At 46.8% G+C, this 19186-nt stretch overlaps 1 protein-coding gene across 3 annotated transcripts in view; it reads left to right on the forward strand.

Annotated features, from left to right (window-relative positions):
• CWF19L1 (CWF19 like cell cycle control factor 1) overlaps positions 1 to 19186 on the forward strand; it is a 131108-nt gene that overhangs the window by 47696 nt on the left and 64226 nt on the right. For all 3 annotated transcript variants that reach the window (XM_075013480.1, XM_075013482.1, XM_075013481.1), the window contains one exon: positions 16303 to 16387. In XM_075013480.1, coding sequence (XP_074869581.1) covers positions 16303 to 16387 — 85 coding nt within the window. The remainder of the gene's footprint in view (positions 1 to 16302; positions 16388 to 19186) is intronic.

Raw genomic sequence — 19186 nt, forward strand, 5'->3', positions numbered from 1 at the left:
CCCACTTCTGTTTCTCCTACTAGTTCTTCCCTGTTTGTGAGCATCAGGTCAAGTTGTGCACGGCCCCTGGTCAGCCCCTTAAGCACCTGTATCAAGAAGTTATCTCCAACATTCTCCAAAAACTTCCTGGATTGTCTGTCTGCTGCTGTATTGGTCTCCCAACAAATGTCTGGATGATTAAAGTCTCCCATGAGGACCAGGGCCTGTGATTTGGAAGCTTCTTTTAGTTGTCTGAAGAAGTGCTTGTCTACCTCATCTCCCTGGTCTGGCAGTCTATAGCAGACACCAACTACAATATCACCTCTCTTATTTCGGCCTCTAAGCTTAACCCAAAGACACTCAACTGGATTTTCTCCCTCCTTATACTGGAGCTCTGAGCAATCACACTGCTCCCTCACATAGAGTGGAACAACTCCTCCTTTTTTCCCGTCTGTCCTTCCTAAACCGTTTATACCCTTCCATGACTGTGCTCCAGTTATGTGAATCGTCCCACCAAGTCTCGATTATTCCAACCACCTCATACTACTTTGACTTTTCCAGGGCCTCCACTTCTTCCTGTTTGTTCCCCAGGCTTCTTGCATTTGTATACAAGCACCTTAGAGAAGTGACTGATTGGCCTACTTTCTCCTCTTCACCTGGGAAACCCACTTTATTGTTCCCTACTCCTTCCCGAATTATCTCAGGGCTGGTATCACTATGCCTCCCAGCGAATCTAGTTTCAAGCTGTGATGGGGTTCTGGGGTCCCCCAAGCTCTGCACCCTGTCCGCAGGCAGGAGAGTCTCTTACTCAGCAGGAGAACAGCAGGTTTATTAGCCGACAGGACACAGCATCGTACAGAGGAGTCAGTACAGCAGGCAGAGACAGCCAGTTCAATCCATGTTGGGGAGAGGAGGCCCCGAGGGGCCCCCAGAGCCGGGGCCTGGCCCCCTCCTTGGTCTCTCTCTCCCTCAGCCCAGACTAACTGCTTCCAACTCCCAGTTCCAATTCAAACCCCTCAGGCTCCACCTCCTCCTTTGTTTGCAGTACAAAGGTGTTACCTGGTCATCAAGGTTACCCTCAGCAGGAGACCCACACCCTCTGTGAGCCACTCACACACACACAGGTATCCCCCACTCCATCACATCTCTCCCCCCTTCCAGACCGAACTGAGCGGGGTCACTCAACTGGTGACCTGGGGAAGTTCGGGGCTCTTCCCTTGTGACAGGGCATTGGCTGTACCCTCTGTTCTCCCCTTGATGTGCACCACCTTCACGTCATAGTCCTGCTGGGGGAGGCTCCAAGTTGGGAGCTTGGTCTTGGCCCTTTTCATGTGATGCAGCCGGGCAAGTCCCTTTAGTTTCCTTGGGTTGGTCGGTCTCCCTGCTTCGGCCCCGGTCCGTCAGCCACGTTCTCAAGTCAGGCGGGCAGAGCCCATACAGATGCTGCAGCACCAACAGATCAAACAGGTCTTTTGTGGTCTGGGTCCTGCCCCATCTGACCACCAGTCCATACAGCTGCTTCAGCCAATGTCTGGAATTCAGTTACAGTCCAGTAACGGAAGGTACAAATGCTTCCATCCTTGGCATTTAGCCAGACCACCACAATGGCTGTGTGCCTCAGTTTCCCCTTTCATGCCACACAATAGGTTTGGAATGTTCCTTCTCATGTCAGAGGTTGCAAGACTAGTTACAGGGAACAATGGTGACATTTTAGAGTTACAGACTCCTTCAACATACAATTCATGCTTCTACATCAATGTCATCATGTTACATGGCTCTTTCCAAACATTCAGTGCATGGTACAATTCTACAGCTTTTGGTAGCAGCACCCCTTGGTTACAGCAGTCAGCGTGAGTAACAGAACAAACCCATTGCAACTGTACATTTATGTTGCTCTTTGGTAGACCACAACCTTTGTGCAACATCCTTGAGAATCTGGTATTTTGGGGCTAAGTGGCTGAGGCCTTTTTTAGCACCATCAAGTTCTAATTGTCTCTCTTGCCCCCGGGGTGGAAATTTGATTTCTCTGGCTGTGCCCTCCCTTCTAACAAGAGCTGGGCCATTGATGATCTCAGGGAGACGGCCCCCTTCCAGCCAGTCTGGAAATTTGCAAACCAAACTGCTTTTTGAGAGTTGTTTTGTGAGTCCCAGACGCAGAATCCACATGAAGGAATCCCTGTTTATCCCTTACTGGCCCACCAGGCCCAAAGCTCCTTTGTCCTTCCACCTTCAACTACTGCCTCCCCATGGAATCAGAAGTGGAGTCCAGTGTGAGAATATAAGTGTTTCCACCATTTGGAGATGGGGAATTGCTGAACCTCTCCTGCATCCTACAGAGACTGACTGTGCAGCTGTTTTACTTGGTTCTCACAGGGCTGCTTACACTCCCTGATAGTTTTTACTTTACTTGCACCAGCTTTCAATTCCTGAGAAACTTTTACACTGCCTGCTTTGGACCCTTCCAGAGCACAGCCAGTGGTTTCACACTCAGGCAGGTCCTGGCCATCAGGGGCTGAAACAAACTTCTCCCCAGGCAAAGGGCTGCTCTGGCTCTTACAGACATGCACCTTTCCTGTTCACTCTCCTTCACCTCACTCCCATTTTCTGCAGTCCCCACAGACAGGTCAGGAAAAGTTTCAGGGACATTTTCTTCCTTAACAGCTTCCCCAAACAATAACTCACCCCGTCTGCCTCCACGGGGGCACTGCTCCCTTGAGCCACAACCAGCTCCTGGGGTTTACCTACACCCAGGATCACTTCTGGCCCATTAGGCAGATTCCCATGTAATCCCCCTCCAGGCAGACAGCCAGTACCACCAGACAGAAGGTTAGGGTCCCTTTTGTCCCTTCTGCTACCGGCTCCTTTATCTTCATCAGTCAGCGTAACTCCATTGCCCGTCTGTTCTTGTGTCCTGGCGAGAGGATGACTCTGGTAGGACAGAGTCCTCTCACCCCCTCCCAATAACACCTCAGCATCAGGCAAAGAACAAGTACCAGAATCGTCTGGTCTCTGGGATTCCCTGATGATACTAACTGGATTAGACCAAGTTAAAGCATCATCCCCCCTGAGAGACACAGAGGTAGGCCCACTTCCCATCTGGGCTTCAGCTGCCCTCAGATCCAGCTCTGGGATCTTGGCTCCATCTTGAGCCCCCACAGGCTCAGGCAAAGGATTCACTTCCCCAGAAGCAGAAGCACTTTTCTTGCACCAAGGACCAGTGTCCTTAGCAGGGATACCACTGCCCATCCCAGAGCCATTCCCTCTGTTCCAGCCCCCATGGCTGGATTCAGAGACACACCTGGAATGCTCTTTTTTGGTGGATCCTTCTCCAGCCACCCCAGGCTGGTGAATTTTCCTCAGACAATGGGCTAGTTTCCTCATTGGCACCTTTTCCAAACGCAGGCTCTGCTCTCTCCCCAGGCTGCTGCTGCTGTTGTTCAACACAGACAGACAATGGGAGACACTCTCTCCTTTGTCCCAGCCCCCGGCTGGTCTCCACACACACACAGAAGGTGAAGCAGCTTCTCTCACAGACAACTTGCCATTCCCAGTGGATCAGCTGCTTTTCTGCACAGACACACAGGCACCTTCCTCGGCCCAGGCCTGGAAAACTTTTTGCAGGTCTGTCTTGGCCACTAGTAGATGATGGGTTGGAATCGCTCCTTCCCTCCTTGAGCTGCGGCAGGCCACTCGGTTCAGAACTCCATGCAGTCCAGGGTTCCCTGCCCCGATCCAGGCTCACCCCTGCAGGATTTTCCTTAACCCTCACCTCTGCCACTGCACATCCACGCTGCCTTGTCCAGCTTCTTTAATCTTGATTCGGTTTCCAGGTGCTGCCACTTCACAGTGGAGTTGCTCAGCGTGGTTGCAGGCTCTCAGGCTGATGCCCTCTGCACCCCACGATTCCTGGAAGAATCCCTTCAGTGTGCCAGGCTCCTTGTGGGTCACAAGCTGCCCGGGGTTAGGCCGTAGGCCCCTCTGCCCTCTGGGACCGACTCCAACAGACTCCCAGAGGAACCCCTTCTTCAGTGTGACACCCGCTCTCAGGGACCATGAGCACCCTGTCTTGGGAAGGACTCATTCAGCGTTAGCCTCCTCAGGGGTCACTTGTTCCTGGGGGTTGGGCTCTCGGCCCCTCCACCTTCTGGGACCGACTCCAACAGATTCCCAGGAGTAACCCCTCCTCGGGTGTGACACCCCCTCTCGAGGACCACAACTGCAGTTGCCTGGGTTCGGCCGCAGGCCCCTCCGCCTTGGGGAACTGCACCTCACTGCCCTTCAGCACACCTGGGTCTCGCAGGCCCCACTTCTTCCAGGGCCCCGGTCACTTACTGCTGGATGCTCCATCCTCGGGGTGCAGAACATCCCACTTCTGACACCAGTGTGATGGGGTTCTTGGGTCCCCCAAGCTCTGCACCCTGTCCGCAGGCAGGAGAGTCTCTTACTCAGCAGGAAAACAGCGGGTTTATTAGCCGACAGGACACAGCATTGTACAGAGGAGTCAGTACAGCAGGCAGAGACAGCCAGTTCAATCCATGTTGGGGAGAGGAGGCCCCGAGGGGCCCCCAGAGCCGGGGCCTGGCCCCCTCCTTGGTCTCTCTCTCCCTCAGCCCAGACTAACTGCTTCCAACTCCCAGTTCCAATTCAAACCCCTCAGGCTCCACCTCCTCCTTTGTTTGCAGTACAAAGGTGTTACCTGGTCATCAAGGTTATCCTCAGCAGGAGACCTACACCCTCTGTGAGCCACTCACACACACACACAGGTATCCCCCACTCCATCACAAAAGCCCTCCTCACTAGGTTTGCAAACCTGCTTGCAGAGATGCTTTTTCCTCTCTTTGTTAGGTGGATCCCATCTCTTCCCAGCAATACCTGTTCACAAAGGAGAATCCCATGGTTGAAGAAACCAAATCCTTCTCTGTTGCACCACCTACGCAACCGTGCACTTATCTCGGCTATTCAACAGTCCCTACGCAGGTCCCTTCCTTCCACAGGGAAGATGGACGAGAACGCCTCTTGTGCACTGTATTCCTTGATCTTTCTTCCTAGGATGACGTACTCTGCCATGATCTCGTCAAGATTGCTCTTGGCTGTATCATTAGTTCCTACATGGAGAAGTAGGAAGTGGTAATAGTCTACAGACATTACGATTTTTGGCAGAGGTTCGGTTGAACTTCTAGAGTTTGATTTTGCGTGGCTGGTAGAGAGACATACCATCTGGAGTTGGCAGTCCACCCTGGTACTCCTCGATATGCTGAAGCTCTCTCATTGACCTCCCTCTCTGTGGATTGTAGATAAGTTGATTCTAGCTATGCAGTTGCTGTAGCAATTGACTTGACTCCCTAGTGTACAAGTTTTAGAAAACATTCCTGATAGTAATCAACTCAGAGAGCTCAGTTCATTTAGCTTAACAAAGAGATGGGTAAAGTGTGACTTGATTATAGGTCATATGTACCATTAACTCCCGTAAATAGTTGTTGGGCAGGATGCCCTGGGAGACTAATATGTGAGCGATAAAGGAGTCCAGGACAGCTAGCTGTATTCTACAGAAGCATTTTTAAGGGCACAGAAACAAACCAGCCCCATATGCAGAAAGAATAGCAGTTATGGGAAGCGACAAATTTGGCTTTTCAGAGAAATCTTCAGTGCACTTAAACATAAAGAGGAAGATTACGAGAAGTGCAAATTTGGATAAATGACTAGGGATGAGTATAAAAATATTGCTTGAGTATACAATGGTACGAAGAGAAATGCCAAAGTGCAAGTGAATTTGCAACTAGCAAGAGACGTGAAGGGTAGCAAGAAGGGTTTCTATGGCTGTATTGGCAACAGGAAAGTGGTCAGGGAAAATGTGGAACTCTTGCTGAGTCTGTATCTACGCTACGAGATAAAATTGAATTTCAAGGAGTTAGCTTGATATTAAAACATCACTGTCTTCACAGTTAATATTATTAGCTTGATTTATTGAGCCGTAATACCAATAACAAAATATCGATATTACCAGATGGGTACAGCATGAATTTCAAATTTAAAATCTTGAATCAAGGCTATTGTGGAAGCACCATGTCCTTAATTTGAATTTATTAGCATCGAGAAGCATCACATATGTATAGTACAAAGCTACGCAGTGACCATCCATGTATGGCCTCTTCGTTGTATGCTGCTCTCCATCCAGGTGTGCAGGAAGAAAGTCACAGCCAGCCTGCGAAGTTTTGATTGAATTTGAATTGGAATTCAGCAGCTCCCAGCCCTGCAATTATAAAGGGTGCCCATTATGAAAAAATTCCTTTTCCCTTCGCATGACACAACATCATTAGCAATTGCATTGTTAGCCGTGTATTGCAATCATGAGCAAGAGTAGGAATCTGCCTAGTACTTCTCTGGGTATCAAGAAAGCCCCATCTTGGATTCTGCAGGAGATTCTGCATCTTCTTGCAATCTGGGGAGACCAGTCAGTGGTGAAGAGATTTCAGATGGCCAAGGGAAATACGGCAATCTGTGATCACATGTTGCGTGAGAGGACAGCCCGAAGTGACTCCCAGGACTCCATGCAATGCTGAGTGAAGGTGAAAGAACTCCAGCAGGCCTATCAAAAAATCCAGGAAACCAGCCAGCGGTCAGAGGCAGCTCCATGTACGTGCCACTATTATGAACAGCTGCACATCCTTATGGGGCGTGACCCCATCATGGAGCCTGGTCTGAATTGTGACACTTCTGTAGGCCCTGGTATGGAGTTTGGGGTGAGCCTGGAGGAGCTGGGTAGCCCAGAGGAAGAGGGCAATGAAAGGGACCGAGGAAGTTCTGCCAGACAACCTAGAGCTCTTCACCATAGACCTGGAACCAGTCCCCTCCATGCTGGTCATCTCCATACCAGTCCCCAAGCCCCCTGGACCAAGTGGTTTGGGTAAATATTTATTCTGCATGCTAAAAGTGGGTTGGGGGGTGAGTATAGCTATAGGGTTGTGTATGGGTACAGGTTTGCTAGCTGTGGTTCTGTGCCCTTCAGAATAGCGTGTTAATGTTTCTTGGGATGGAGCGCTTCTCCTTTTCGGAGATCTCCTTGAAGGCCTTATCCAGGCACTCTTGTACTTTATTCACGAGGTTGTTGGGCTGGTCTGACTTGTTGCAGCTTCCATGGTAGAACACCTTGCCATGCCAGGCAGCCACATAGAGATCTGGTGTCATGGCACCACACAGCGTTTTAGCAAATTTTCCAGGCTTTTGGTCACACAAAGTGAGCAGGTGTTCAGTCTCCATATCTGTTAGTTTTAGGAGGGTGATGTATTCTTTGGCAGCCTGCAGAAGCATGGGAATTTGCATTGTGTTTTTTTAACATACTTCCTGCCCCTTTACATTTGTCTCCGTTCACCACCCCCTAACGTGGTTTGCAGGCTCATTGGGGCGTCTCCTCCCACTGTGTCCCTTTCCAATCAGCAGTTTTTTTCATTTTTCAGGAATCCCCCGTGCCCTGCAGCTGCCATGCTCTGCTGGGCGTTTCCCCCAGCCTTTTTCTGGATTATTTTTTTTTCTTTACTTTTATAGTATATCGAATGCCGCCCCCCAGCCATTCATGTGGCTGTAATCGAACCCTTCCCCACCATCCCTTCTGCGTGGCTTGATCAGTGTGGAGGAGTGTTTCAGAAATGGCTGAAAAAAATTTTTCCCTGCCACAGGACACCTGACAGCTTTCCCTGCTTTGCAGCCCTCCCCTGCCCCTTAAAAGTGGGCAATTGCTTATAGCTTACCATGTGCTGGATAAGTGATGGCAACTGATGTATTCTGAAATGCATGCTTACTATCCCATCCTTAATAAGCCTTCAGTGACCTTCAAGAAGTTAACCTTCCCTGAAAGTAGACACGGAGACCCATTCATTCCATTTCGAAGCACATTATGTGAATTGTATCTTAATTTTGACCATCATTTTCCAGAGCCAATGCCCACTGTAGTATAGAGGAACAGAAGAAGAAAGAAGTGCAAGCAGGATGTTATCCTGCAGCACATGGAAAAGAACGAAGCTGAGCACACCAGGCTGACAAAGGGCACTGCTCAGTGGCATCATAGTACAGCTGAGGGGCATTGGAGTCCAGCAGAGTTTAACCAGAGAATGTTGACTTCCAGCAGCTGCAAGCAGCAAAGCTGAGTGAAGCCACGGGAAAGCTCGTAAGAGCAGTTATGGAGCAAACTGAGGTCCTTTGCTCCCTGCTGCAGCGGGACTCCCAACACAGCAGTGCAGGAGCCGATAATTGCCACCCGGAGTCCCCTGAGGAGAGGTCGCCCATCTCCTGTCATCGCAGTCCCCGCACGTGGGGAGGGAGGGCAAGGCCAGCCTGCTGCTCCAGCTCCAAGGGCCACTGCAAAGTGCTGCTCAAGCACCCTTGAGAAGGCTTCTTTCCCAGGCCACTCAGAGCTCTCCCCCCCAAAAATGAAATCATGTCTTTGAGTGCGGTGTGATTTTGTAGTTTGCAGGAGTTGGGGGAAACACAAATCATAGTGGGGACTGGGGGAGGACTGAAGGCACAGCTGGCCACCAATATACCCACCTCTGCAGCAGACGTGTAGCTGAGGGAACCAGGCAGGTTGGGGGAGGGCTGAGGGCACAGCTGCCCACCAATACTCCCAGGTCCACAGCAGAGGTGTCGCTGATGGAACTGGGTGGTTGTGGGAGGGCTGAAGGAACAGCTACCTACTGATACTCCAAGGTCTACGATACACAGCTGAGGGAACTGGGTGGCTATGGGAAGGCCGAAGAGACAGCTGCACGCCACCTGCCTTCTACTTAATGCAGCTTAACTCCCTCCCACCAAGTAAAAGCATTCATGCATTAAGACATGGTATGGTTTATTCACATTATGGGTAGCATGGGCATTGCAGATCATTCGTGAAGCTATTTTTTTAAGCATCCCTTATTGCTGCTGTCTCAGCATGGCTACTGGTGGGTGGTTGTGTAGGTGGCCGCAAGCGGGTCCTGCCAATGCCTTCTGCTTTGGAACTCCAGACTGACGGGAAAGTCTCCTGCTGTATTCACCTGTGTTGTGCAAAATAACACACGCTGTAACAGTGGTGGGGAGAGTAGTCTCAGAAAGGTCCAAGCAAGTCAATAAGCATCTGAACATTGCTTTCAAGTGGTCAAAGGTGCATTCAACCACCATTCTGCACCTGCTGAGTCTGTGATTGAAGTTGTACTTGTTTGGGTCCAGGGCTCCTGTGTAGAGCTTCATAAGGCAAGGGAGTAGAGGGTAAGCAGGGTCACCCAGTGTAACAAGAGGCATCTACATGTCGCCAATCATGATTTTCCGTTTGGGGAAAAAAAGTCCCATCCAGGAGCTTTCTGTGCAGTCCAGAAATTTGGAAGATGTGCTCATCGTGAGCCCTCCCTGACCAGGAAATGTTGATGTCGATGAAATGACCCGTGTGATCTACCAATCCCTCCAACACCATGGAGAATTACCCCTTTTGGTTTACGTACTCGGAGGCCAGGTGGTCAAGGGCCTGATGGGGATATGTGTGCCATCTACTGCCCCACTGCAGTTAGGAAACCCCAGGGCAGCAAAGCCATCCACTATTGCCTGTACATCTCTCAGGGTCAGAGTTTTCCTGAGGAGACACCGACAGATTGCTTGGGCCACCTGCATCACCAGAGATCCCACTGTACATCTGCCCACCCCGAACTGATTTGCCACTCACCAGTAACTGTCAGCGTTGCAAACTTCCATAGTGCAATTGCCACTTGTTTCTGAACTGTTAAAGCCGGCCTCGTCTTGTGTTGTTGCACATCGGGACAGCGGCCAGCACATCACAAAGTTCCATAAAAGTGGACTTGAGCATGCAAAAGTTCTGCATCCACTGCTGGTCGTTGCAAGACTCCAAAATCATGTGGTTCCACCAGTGCATGCTGGTCTCACAAGTCCAGAACTGCTGCTCCACTGTCACCAATGCATCCACAGTAGTCAGCAGCTCTGAGTTCTTAGATTGCAGTTGGGAGATTTGCTCTTCCAAACCATCGCCATTGTCTTTGTCATCATCAGCACCATTATGATGCTGAACTGTCACCGTTCTTTGTAATTGAAGGAAAAATTGCACAACAGCTAGTGTGGTTGCCAAAGTGACGTGTGCTATGAGTTGAAGCATTTGGGGGATCCATGCTTGCAGTGGACTGCTGCAGCAGGAAACGGTGCGATCGCCAGTTGGTTTTTGTGTGGTTACGGCTGCTCTGAATTCTGGGACAGTGCTTGAAATTCTGGGATTCAAACATGAAACACCCACAACCAAACAGGGCTAAGGTACTGTGGGATAGGTACCTGCAACACACTGCTTACACTGTTGAACTTGCACAGGGGCAATGGGGACATGGCGACATAACACAGGAAAACAAGATTGGTTGAATTTCAAGAAGCTTTGTGGACAGTTAATTTGAGTTCATAATATCGAGGTAAAATAATCAAATTTATTAAAAATCAGATTTATCTCATAGTGTAGGCTCTCAGACTGAATGAGGAAGGCAACCAAGATAATATATGTGGGGAAAAAGCTGAAGTACTCAAACCCCCTCCCGTCCCCCCCAGGTCTTCACAAACAAAATTAACTCTCAGACTGCTGCCCAATGTGAGCAAACTACAGCCAGCAGTAGTGAAAGAACAGGTTTAGTATTATTTTGAAAATCGGGACATGTGCAAGTCTCTGGGTTAGGTCTAAAGCATCTGAGAGTGCTGAGGGACTTGGAAGATGTGATTGCTAAAGGCTGGGAACTGAATGGCGAAGAAGCAGTTCTGCAGAAAAGGGCCTGGCATTGCAGTGGACGAGAACCTGTACATGAGTTGACGTATGTTACCGAGAAGGTTAATGACATACTGACTGCATAAGTAGAAACATTGTCAGAAGATTGAGGGAGGTGATTCTTTGTCTTTATAAGGCATTGGTGAGGCCACATAAGAACATAAGAATGGCCATACTGGGTCAGACCAAAGGTCCATCAAGCCCAGCATCCCATCTGCCGACGGTGGCCAATGCCAGGTGCCCCAGAGAAGGAGAACAGAAGACAAGTGATTTATCTCCTGCCATCCATCTCCTGCCCTTGTTATGAAGGCTAGGGCACCATACTTTATCCCTGGCTAATAGCCATTTATGGACCTGACCTGCAAAAATTTATCAAGCTCTTTTTTAAACCCTAATAGAGTCCTGGCCTTCACAGCCTCCTCGGGCAAGGAGTTCCACAGGTTGACTGTGCGCTGTGTGAAGAAAAATTTCCTTTTATTAGTTTTGAACCTACTACCCATCAATTTCATTTGGTGTCCCCTAGTTCTTGTATTATGGGAAAAGGTAAATAATTTTTCTATATTCACTTTCTCCACACCATTCATGATTTTATATACCTCTATCATATCGCCCCTCAATCGCCTCTTTTCCAAACTGAAAAGTCCCAGTCTCTCTAGCCTCTCCCCATATGGGACCCTTTCCAAGCCCCTAATCATCTTAGTCGCCCTTTTCTGAACCTTTTCTAATGCCAATATATCTTTTTTGAGGTGAGGAGACCACATCTGCACGCAGTACTCGAGATGTGGGCGTACCATAGTTTTATATAGGGGAAGTATGATATCTTTTGTCTTATTATCGATCCCTTTTTTAATAATTCCTAACATCCTATTTGCCTTACTAACTGCCGCTGCACACTGCGTGGATGTCTTCAGAGAACTATCCACTATAACTCCAAGATCCCTTTCCTGATCTGTCGTAGCTAAATTTGACCCCATCATGTAGTACGTGTAATTTGGGTTACTTTTTCCAACATGCATTACCTTACACTTACCCACATTAAATTTCATTTGCCATTTTGCTGCCCAATCACTCAGTTTGCTGAGATCTTTTTGTAGTTCTTCACAATCCCTTTTGCTTTTGACTGTCCTGAACAACTTGGTGTCATCTGCAAACTTTGCCACCTCACTGCTTACCTCATTTTCTAGATCATTGATGAACAAGTTGAACAGGATCGGTCCCAGGACTGAGCCCTGGGGAACACCACTAGTTACCCCCCTCCATTGTGAAAATTTACCATTTATTCCCACCCTTTGTTTTCTGTCTTTTAACCAATTCCCGATCCATGAAAGGACCTTTCCTCCTATCCCATGACCACCTAATTTACATAAAAGCCTTTGGTGTGGGACCGTGTCAAAGGCTTTCTGGAAATCTAGGTATATTATGTCCACTGGGTGTCCCTTGTCCGCATGTTTATTAACCCCTTCAAAGAATTCTAATAGATTAGACAGACACGACTTCCCTCTGCAGAAACCATGCTGACTTTTGCCCAACAATTCGTGCTCTTCTATGTGCCTTGCAATTTTACTCTTTACTAGTGTTTCTACTAATTTACCTGGTACTGATGTTAAACTTATCGGTCTATAATTGCCAGGATCTCCTCTAGAGCCTTTTTTAAATATTGGTGTTATATTGGCCGTCTTCCAGTCATTTGGTACCAAAGTGGATTTAAAGGATAGGTTACAAACCACTGTTAATAACTCCACAATTTCACATTTGAGTTCTTTCAGAACCCTTGGGTGAATGCCGTCTGGTCCTGGAGACTTGTTACTATTCAGCTTATCAATTAATTCCAAAACCTCCTCTAATGTCACTTCAATCTGAGTGAGTTCCTCAGATTTGTCGCCTAAAAAGGCTGGCTCAGATTTAGGAACCTCTGTAACATCTTCAGCCGTGAAGACTGAAGCAAAGAAATCATTTAATCGCTCCGCAATGGCACTGTCTTCCTTGATCGCTCCTTTTATATCTTTATCATCCAAGGGCCCCACTGCTTTTTTAGCAGGCTTCCTGCTTCTAATGTATTTAAAAAACATTTTACTATTGTTTTTTGAATTTTTGGCTAGCTGTTCCTCAAACTCTTTTTTGGCTTTTCTTACTACATTATGACAGTTAATTTGGGAGTGTTTATGTTCCTTTCTATTTTCCTCACTAGGATTTGACTTCCACTTTTTAAAAGCTGCGCTTTTCTCTCTCACTGCCTTTTTAACATGGCTGTTTAGCCATGGTGGTTCTTTGTTAGGTCTCTTACTGTGTTTTTTTATTTGGGGTATACATTTAAGTTGGGCCTCTAGTATGGTGTCTTTAAACAGTTTCCATGCAGCTTCCAGGGATTTTAGTTTAATTACTCTACCTTTTAGTTTCTGTTTAACTAGCTTCCTCATTTTAGTGTAATTCCCCTTTTTGAAATTAAATGCCAGAGTGTTTGACCGCTGCGGTGTTCTTCCCAACACAGGAATATTAAAAGTTATTATATTGTGGTCACTATTTCCAAGCGGTCCAGTAACAGTTACCTCTTGGACCAGATCCTGCGTTCCAGTCAAAACTAGATCGAGAATCGACTCTCCCCTTGTGGGTTCCTGTACTAGCTGCTCCAAGAAGCAGTCATTTAAGGCATCAAGAAATTTAATCTCTGAATCCCGTCCTGAGGTGACATGCACCCAATCAATATGGGGATAATTGAAATCTCCTATTATTACTGTGTTTTTTATTTTGATAGCCTCTCTAATCTCCCTTAACATTTCAGCATCACTATCACTGTCCTGGTTAGGTGGTCGGTAATATATTCCTAATGCCATATTCATATTAGAGGAATGAATTGTTATCCATAATGATTCTATGGAACATTTTGATTCCTTTAGGATTTTTACTTCATTTGATTCTATATTATCCTTCACATATAGTACCACTCCGCCACCCGCACGACCTGTTCTGTCTTTCCGATATAATTTATATCCCGGTATGATAGTGTCCCACTGATTGTCCTCATTCCACCATGTTTCTGAGATGCCTATTATGTCAACTTCCTCCTTTGATATGAGGTACTCCAGTTCACCCATCTTATTAGACAGACTCCTAGCATTAGTGTAAAAGCATGTTAGAAAACTACCACTATTTATATGTCCGCCTTTCACAGACGTGGTGGATTTTTTTATGCACGATTGTTTCACATCTGATCTTGCCCATATATTATTTCCCACGTTCCCTATCTGACTAACTTCTAGGGAATCCCTGTCTATGGAGCCTCGTGTAAGAGAAGTCTCCGTCCGATCCAGGTGCTCCCCCGCACCAATCGGCTTTCCCCCACCTCTTAGTTTAAAAACTGCTCTATGACCTTTTTAATGTTTAATGCCAGCAGTCTGGATCCACCTTGATTTAGGTGGAGCCCATCCTTCCTGTATAGGCTCCCCCTACCCCAAAAGTGTCCCCAGTTCCTAATAAATCTAAACCCCTCTTCCCTACACCATCGTCTCATCCACGCATTGAGACTCTGAAGTTCTGCCTGTCTATCTGGCCCTGCACGTGGAACTGGAAGCATTTCAGAGAATGCCACAACTGGTGTATTATGTTCAGTTTTTGGCCCCTTAGAAGATATGTGCACAAATTGGAGTCTTCAGTGGAGGGCAGTTAAAGTGATTAGGGGGCTGGGACAAATGACTTATGAGGAGAAGTTGAGGGAAATGGTCTTACTTATTCTTCAGAAGAGAAGAAAGGAGCAGATTTTGATAGCAGTCTTCAACTATCTGCAGGAATGTTCCCAAGAGGGTGGAATCAGGCTATTTGTAGTGGGGGCAGATGACAGAAGCAGTAGCAATGGTGTTAAGTTGTAGTGGGGGATTAATTGATATTGATGAAGTGGGGGATATCATATTGATTAATATGAAAGAACATTTCACTAGGCTGAAGCACTGGAATGGGTTAGCTAGGGAGGTGATGGAATCTCCATCCTTAGAGATTAAGGCCAAGCTTGACAAAGCTCTGGCTGGGATGATTTACTTGAGGTTTGTCCTTGGAGAAGGGGGTTGGGCTAGAGGGTCTCTTGAGGTCTCTCCCAGCTCTAATCTTCTATGATTTTATGATCACCAAGGGAACAAGTATTTAACAATGAACTTTTCAGTCTATAAGACAAAGGTATAACTGACACAATGGTTGGAAGCTGGAGCTAGACAAATTCAGACTGGAAATAAATCATGCATTTTTAAGAGAGAGTAACTAACCACAAGAGCAGTTCACTCAGGGTCATGGTGAATTCTGTGTGTCTGAATTTTTAAATCACGATTGGATGTTTGCTGTGGTCTGTGTTATGTAGGACATCAGACTAGACTATCACAGGGTGATGTCGAATCTGTGAACCATTACAGAAACCTGAATAAGAGACAGGTGCTGAAAATGGGACTAAACCATTAATGTTAGTGGTTAAACACTTTCAGGTTCAGTTGAAAGGTATGTATTTCAGACCAAAATGGGCTGCAACTAGTTGGTTTTTGGAGGTGACACAATTTTCATGTTGTAGAAATACCTCTTTCATAATTGTTTCAATGATTATTAATAATGGAACTATATTTGAGTCCTGTTTTCATTTTCTGTGTAGTAATTGGACCTGTGCAAGTCTTAGATCAATGCATTGGCCCGGGATCAAGTTAAAAGTGAAAATGCTCAGGATTCTGTTGAATTGAACTCCACATACAGTAGACCTCTGACTTACACGGAGGTTGTGTCCTTGCATAAATTTCAAATTTAAAAATTTTCAAAGTCAAAGTTCCCACTTAACATGGGGGAGCCAGGAAACTGATGAGTGCACCGGCCTTGGTCAATTTCCTGGCACCAGAGAGTGGAGGGGAGCCAGTGAGGAGGTGACAGCCTGGCTCCCAGATCTCCTCTGCTGGCAGGAGCTGGGAAACGGACCAGCACCACTGCTGGTCAGTTCCCAGGACTCTGCCAGTAGCAGAGAGCCAGACATGGATGTGTGCCTGTCGGGCTTCTCCCAGCTGGGGGAGTCGGTTGGTCAGACAGATGCGGTGACACAGTTTCTTCCCTTTGGGAGAAACTGCGCTACAGCAGCTCTGTGCCCAGCAGTGGGGGAGCCCGACAGGCAGTGAGCTGCTGCGTCACAGCGTCTCCCCAGCAGGGGGAAGCAGGGGAGAAGCCTGGTCTCAGCGGCTGTCTGCACAGTGGGCTCCCCCAGCTGGGAGCCCAGAGGGCAGATAGCCATTGCTGTGGGGCTTCTCCCCTGCTTCCCCCTGCTGGGGGAGCCAGGGGTTGGAGCACTTTCAATTTGCACTTAAATTGCGTTAATATGAGTTAAGCACAAATCGAAATCGCACATACCATGGGGATTCCTGTACCCGTATTTTGATGCCGTTACTTGGGCAACTTTGAAGAACCTCCAGCAACTGTTACAACAGTTTGATTTGATTCCCTGACTGGTTGCGAGTGGTATTGGTGAGCAAACAGAGCTTCTGCTGTAATAACTTTGTCACAAATACATTTGAAATCTTTTTGCTTTTTTTATGAAGAAATCATGTGGTTCTTCAGGAGAATACACAGCACGTGAGCAGATTTATAGCACTGGCCAATGTTGGCAATACATGCAAGAAAAAGGTAATGACAAATGCTGGTTTATTTTCTGCCACAGATATTGTGGAAATAAGCATGTCTTTGGATACATAATTCACTTTTGAAGTGTGGGTTGGGTCCTTGGTGATTTGGGCCTTTTTGATGTCACAGCTATGTATAGACTTGCCATGTCATTTGAGGGCACTTGAACAATATCATCCATGCTTCCTCAGGAGAATTCTAAATATCTCTTGGGAGGATAGACGCACCAGCACTAGCACCCTGGAAGAGTCACACATGACCAGTTGGAATCTCATCACTCAGATAATATCCCATCATATTACATAGGGTGAAAACAGGAAACATTTTTAAAATCACATCTGTTCTCCGTTGCGTCATACATGGTACAATCTGTACTAGAAGTGTACCTTTGTCACCCTGTCCTCTAACCTGGGGTGCCGTTTACACTGCTTTAATTCTGCAGCCTGCAGCAGAGCAATGTAGAGGGTACACAAACACCTCTAGTATGTAAGTCACTCACAATTTGGTATATGCCTGAGATACAGTCAGCCACATCTAGCCTTTTATCAGCTGTGTTTGTACCCAACTTACCCTCAATCTTGGGTTTTCCCTCAGAAACCCATATCTTGTACTTCATGGCCCACTTCTTGGCAAAACCAGTTTATATCAAATGTCATTTGAGTCGCTGAAATGATACTCAGGTACTCACTCACCACAAAAGGAGTTTCCCAGGCACTAAAGTTCAAATGTTCTGGATTAGATAAAACACTAAAACAATTTAACTATAAGGAAATAGTTTTAAAGTGAGTACAAGCAATGAAGCATATAGATCAGAAATGGTTACTAAAAATTAAGGTAGAACTTAACAAATGATGGCATACTCAAAAATTTTTCTCGCCGCATGTTCTCAGTAGTCTTATTTGGCAAAACTTTGTTGATGAGCACTCATTCTGTTCATTGCCTTCTTCATTTGTTCCATCCTGAGAGCAGTGAATTGATGGATTGAGGAGGGAAGGGGGAAGGGAAGGGTCCATTGCTGGTATCTCCCCTTTTTTTTAAATAGTCCTGTCTTTCCTTTGAGGAGCATTTCCAGTTGGGAGCTTAACAATAAGCAGGCTGTGTGGAAGGGAACCTCCTGCTTTTTCTTTGTTCAAATGTAGATTTTTTTCTACTGTGCCCTTTTTTCTGCTAACGAGCAGCTTCTCACTGGATCTCTTCTCTTGGCGGTCACTCGACAACAAGTAGGATGTCTCCATGTCAGCCTCCTATTTGTGTGTCTGTTGATAGCTGATCAGGCTGATTCTTGAGGCATAGATCTTATCATGGAAGGGGCAGGTGTTGATAGCTGTTGGAGCGGTGCGGGGTAGTTTTTGCTGCTCTTTTCTTCTTTTCTGCTTCTCCTCATCTACACTGTGGCAGGACCTCTTGAACTGAGACACCCCCTCATGGATTACCACTTTCCACTGGGGACAGTCCTGAGCAAGGTTCTCCTGGGTGTCAACAATGATACAGCACTTTTTGATGTGTGCCTTCAGCATGTCCTTACATTGCTTCCTGTGGGCCCCGGTGCTCCTGTGTCCTTCCTTCAACTCCAAAAACAGAATCAGTTTTGGGAGGCACTGATCAGACATCCAAACCAAATGACCACTCCTGTAAAGTTGTTGATGAATGGTATAGCTTCAATGCTGGTCATGTGTGACTCTTCCAGGGTGCTAGTGCTGGTGCGTCTATCCTCCCAAGAGATATTTAGAATTCTCCTGAGGCAGCATTGATGATATTGTTCAAGTGCCTTCAAATAACACTTATATGTTGTTCAGGTTTCACATGCGTAGAGCAGCACTGGGTTGACCACTGTGCGTTAGCCAAGGAGCTTTGTCTTGACATAAAGGTCCTGGTTTTTGAAGTCCCTTTGTCTCAGATGGGTGAAAGCAGAGCTTACACAACCCAGACATTGTTGAATTGCTGCATCAATGTTGACTTTAGTGAAAAGATGACTTCCAAGGTATGGGAAATGCTTCATGTTTTCCAGCAGTTCTCTGTTGACTTCAAGAGGAGGTACGTGAGATTTTCCCATCGATATCAGTTGGTGAAGCACCTTGGTCTTTTTAACATTCAGTGTGAGGCTGAGGTTTTCGTATGTTTTGGTGAAGGTGCTTAAGATGGTCTGAAAGGCTCCAAGGGAAAGAACAGCAATCATGTTGTCATCTGCATCTTGGAGCTCCATGATTGAGGTCGTGGAGGTCTTGCTTTTAGACTTCAGTCTCCTGAGATTGGAAAGCTTCCTGTTTGTTCTATAGATGATCTTCATGCCATCTGGAAGATTGCCATCAATGAGGTGAAGGGTCATAGCGATGAAGATGCAAAATAGTGAAGGGGCGATGACTGACTCCCATTTTAATCTCAAAGGGGTCGCTATGGGATCTGTTGTCGCTCAATACTGTGGCAATCATGTTATCAAGAAACAGCATCAAGATGCTAATGAATTTTTGGGGCAGCCAGTCTTTGAGAGGAAGGCTCACAGAGTGCTATGCTTGATTGAATCAAATGCTTTGGTTAGGTCAATGAAACTCTTGTATAAGGCTTGAGTTTGTTCATGACATTTTTCTTGCAGTTCCCAGACATTGAAGATTATGTCTGATGTTCCTTGGAGTGGTCAGAAGCCACACTGGGATTTTGAGAGAATTTCTTCTGAGTGACAGCAGTCAGTTTGCCAGGATTCGAGCCAAGATTTTCCCTGTCATTGCCAGGAGGAGAATACCATAATAGTTTCCCAAGTCCAACTTGTGGCCCTTCTTCGAGAGACTGACAATCAGCATGTCCCTG

This window comes from Carettochelys insculpta, chromosome 19, assembly GCF_033958435.1.
Source record: "Carettochelys insculpta isolate YL-2023 chromosome 19, ASM3395843v1, whole genome shotgun sequence".
Classification (NCBI taxonomy): Eukaryota; Metazoa; Chordata; order Testudines; family Carettochelyidae; genus Carettochelys; species Carettochelys insculpta.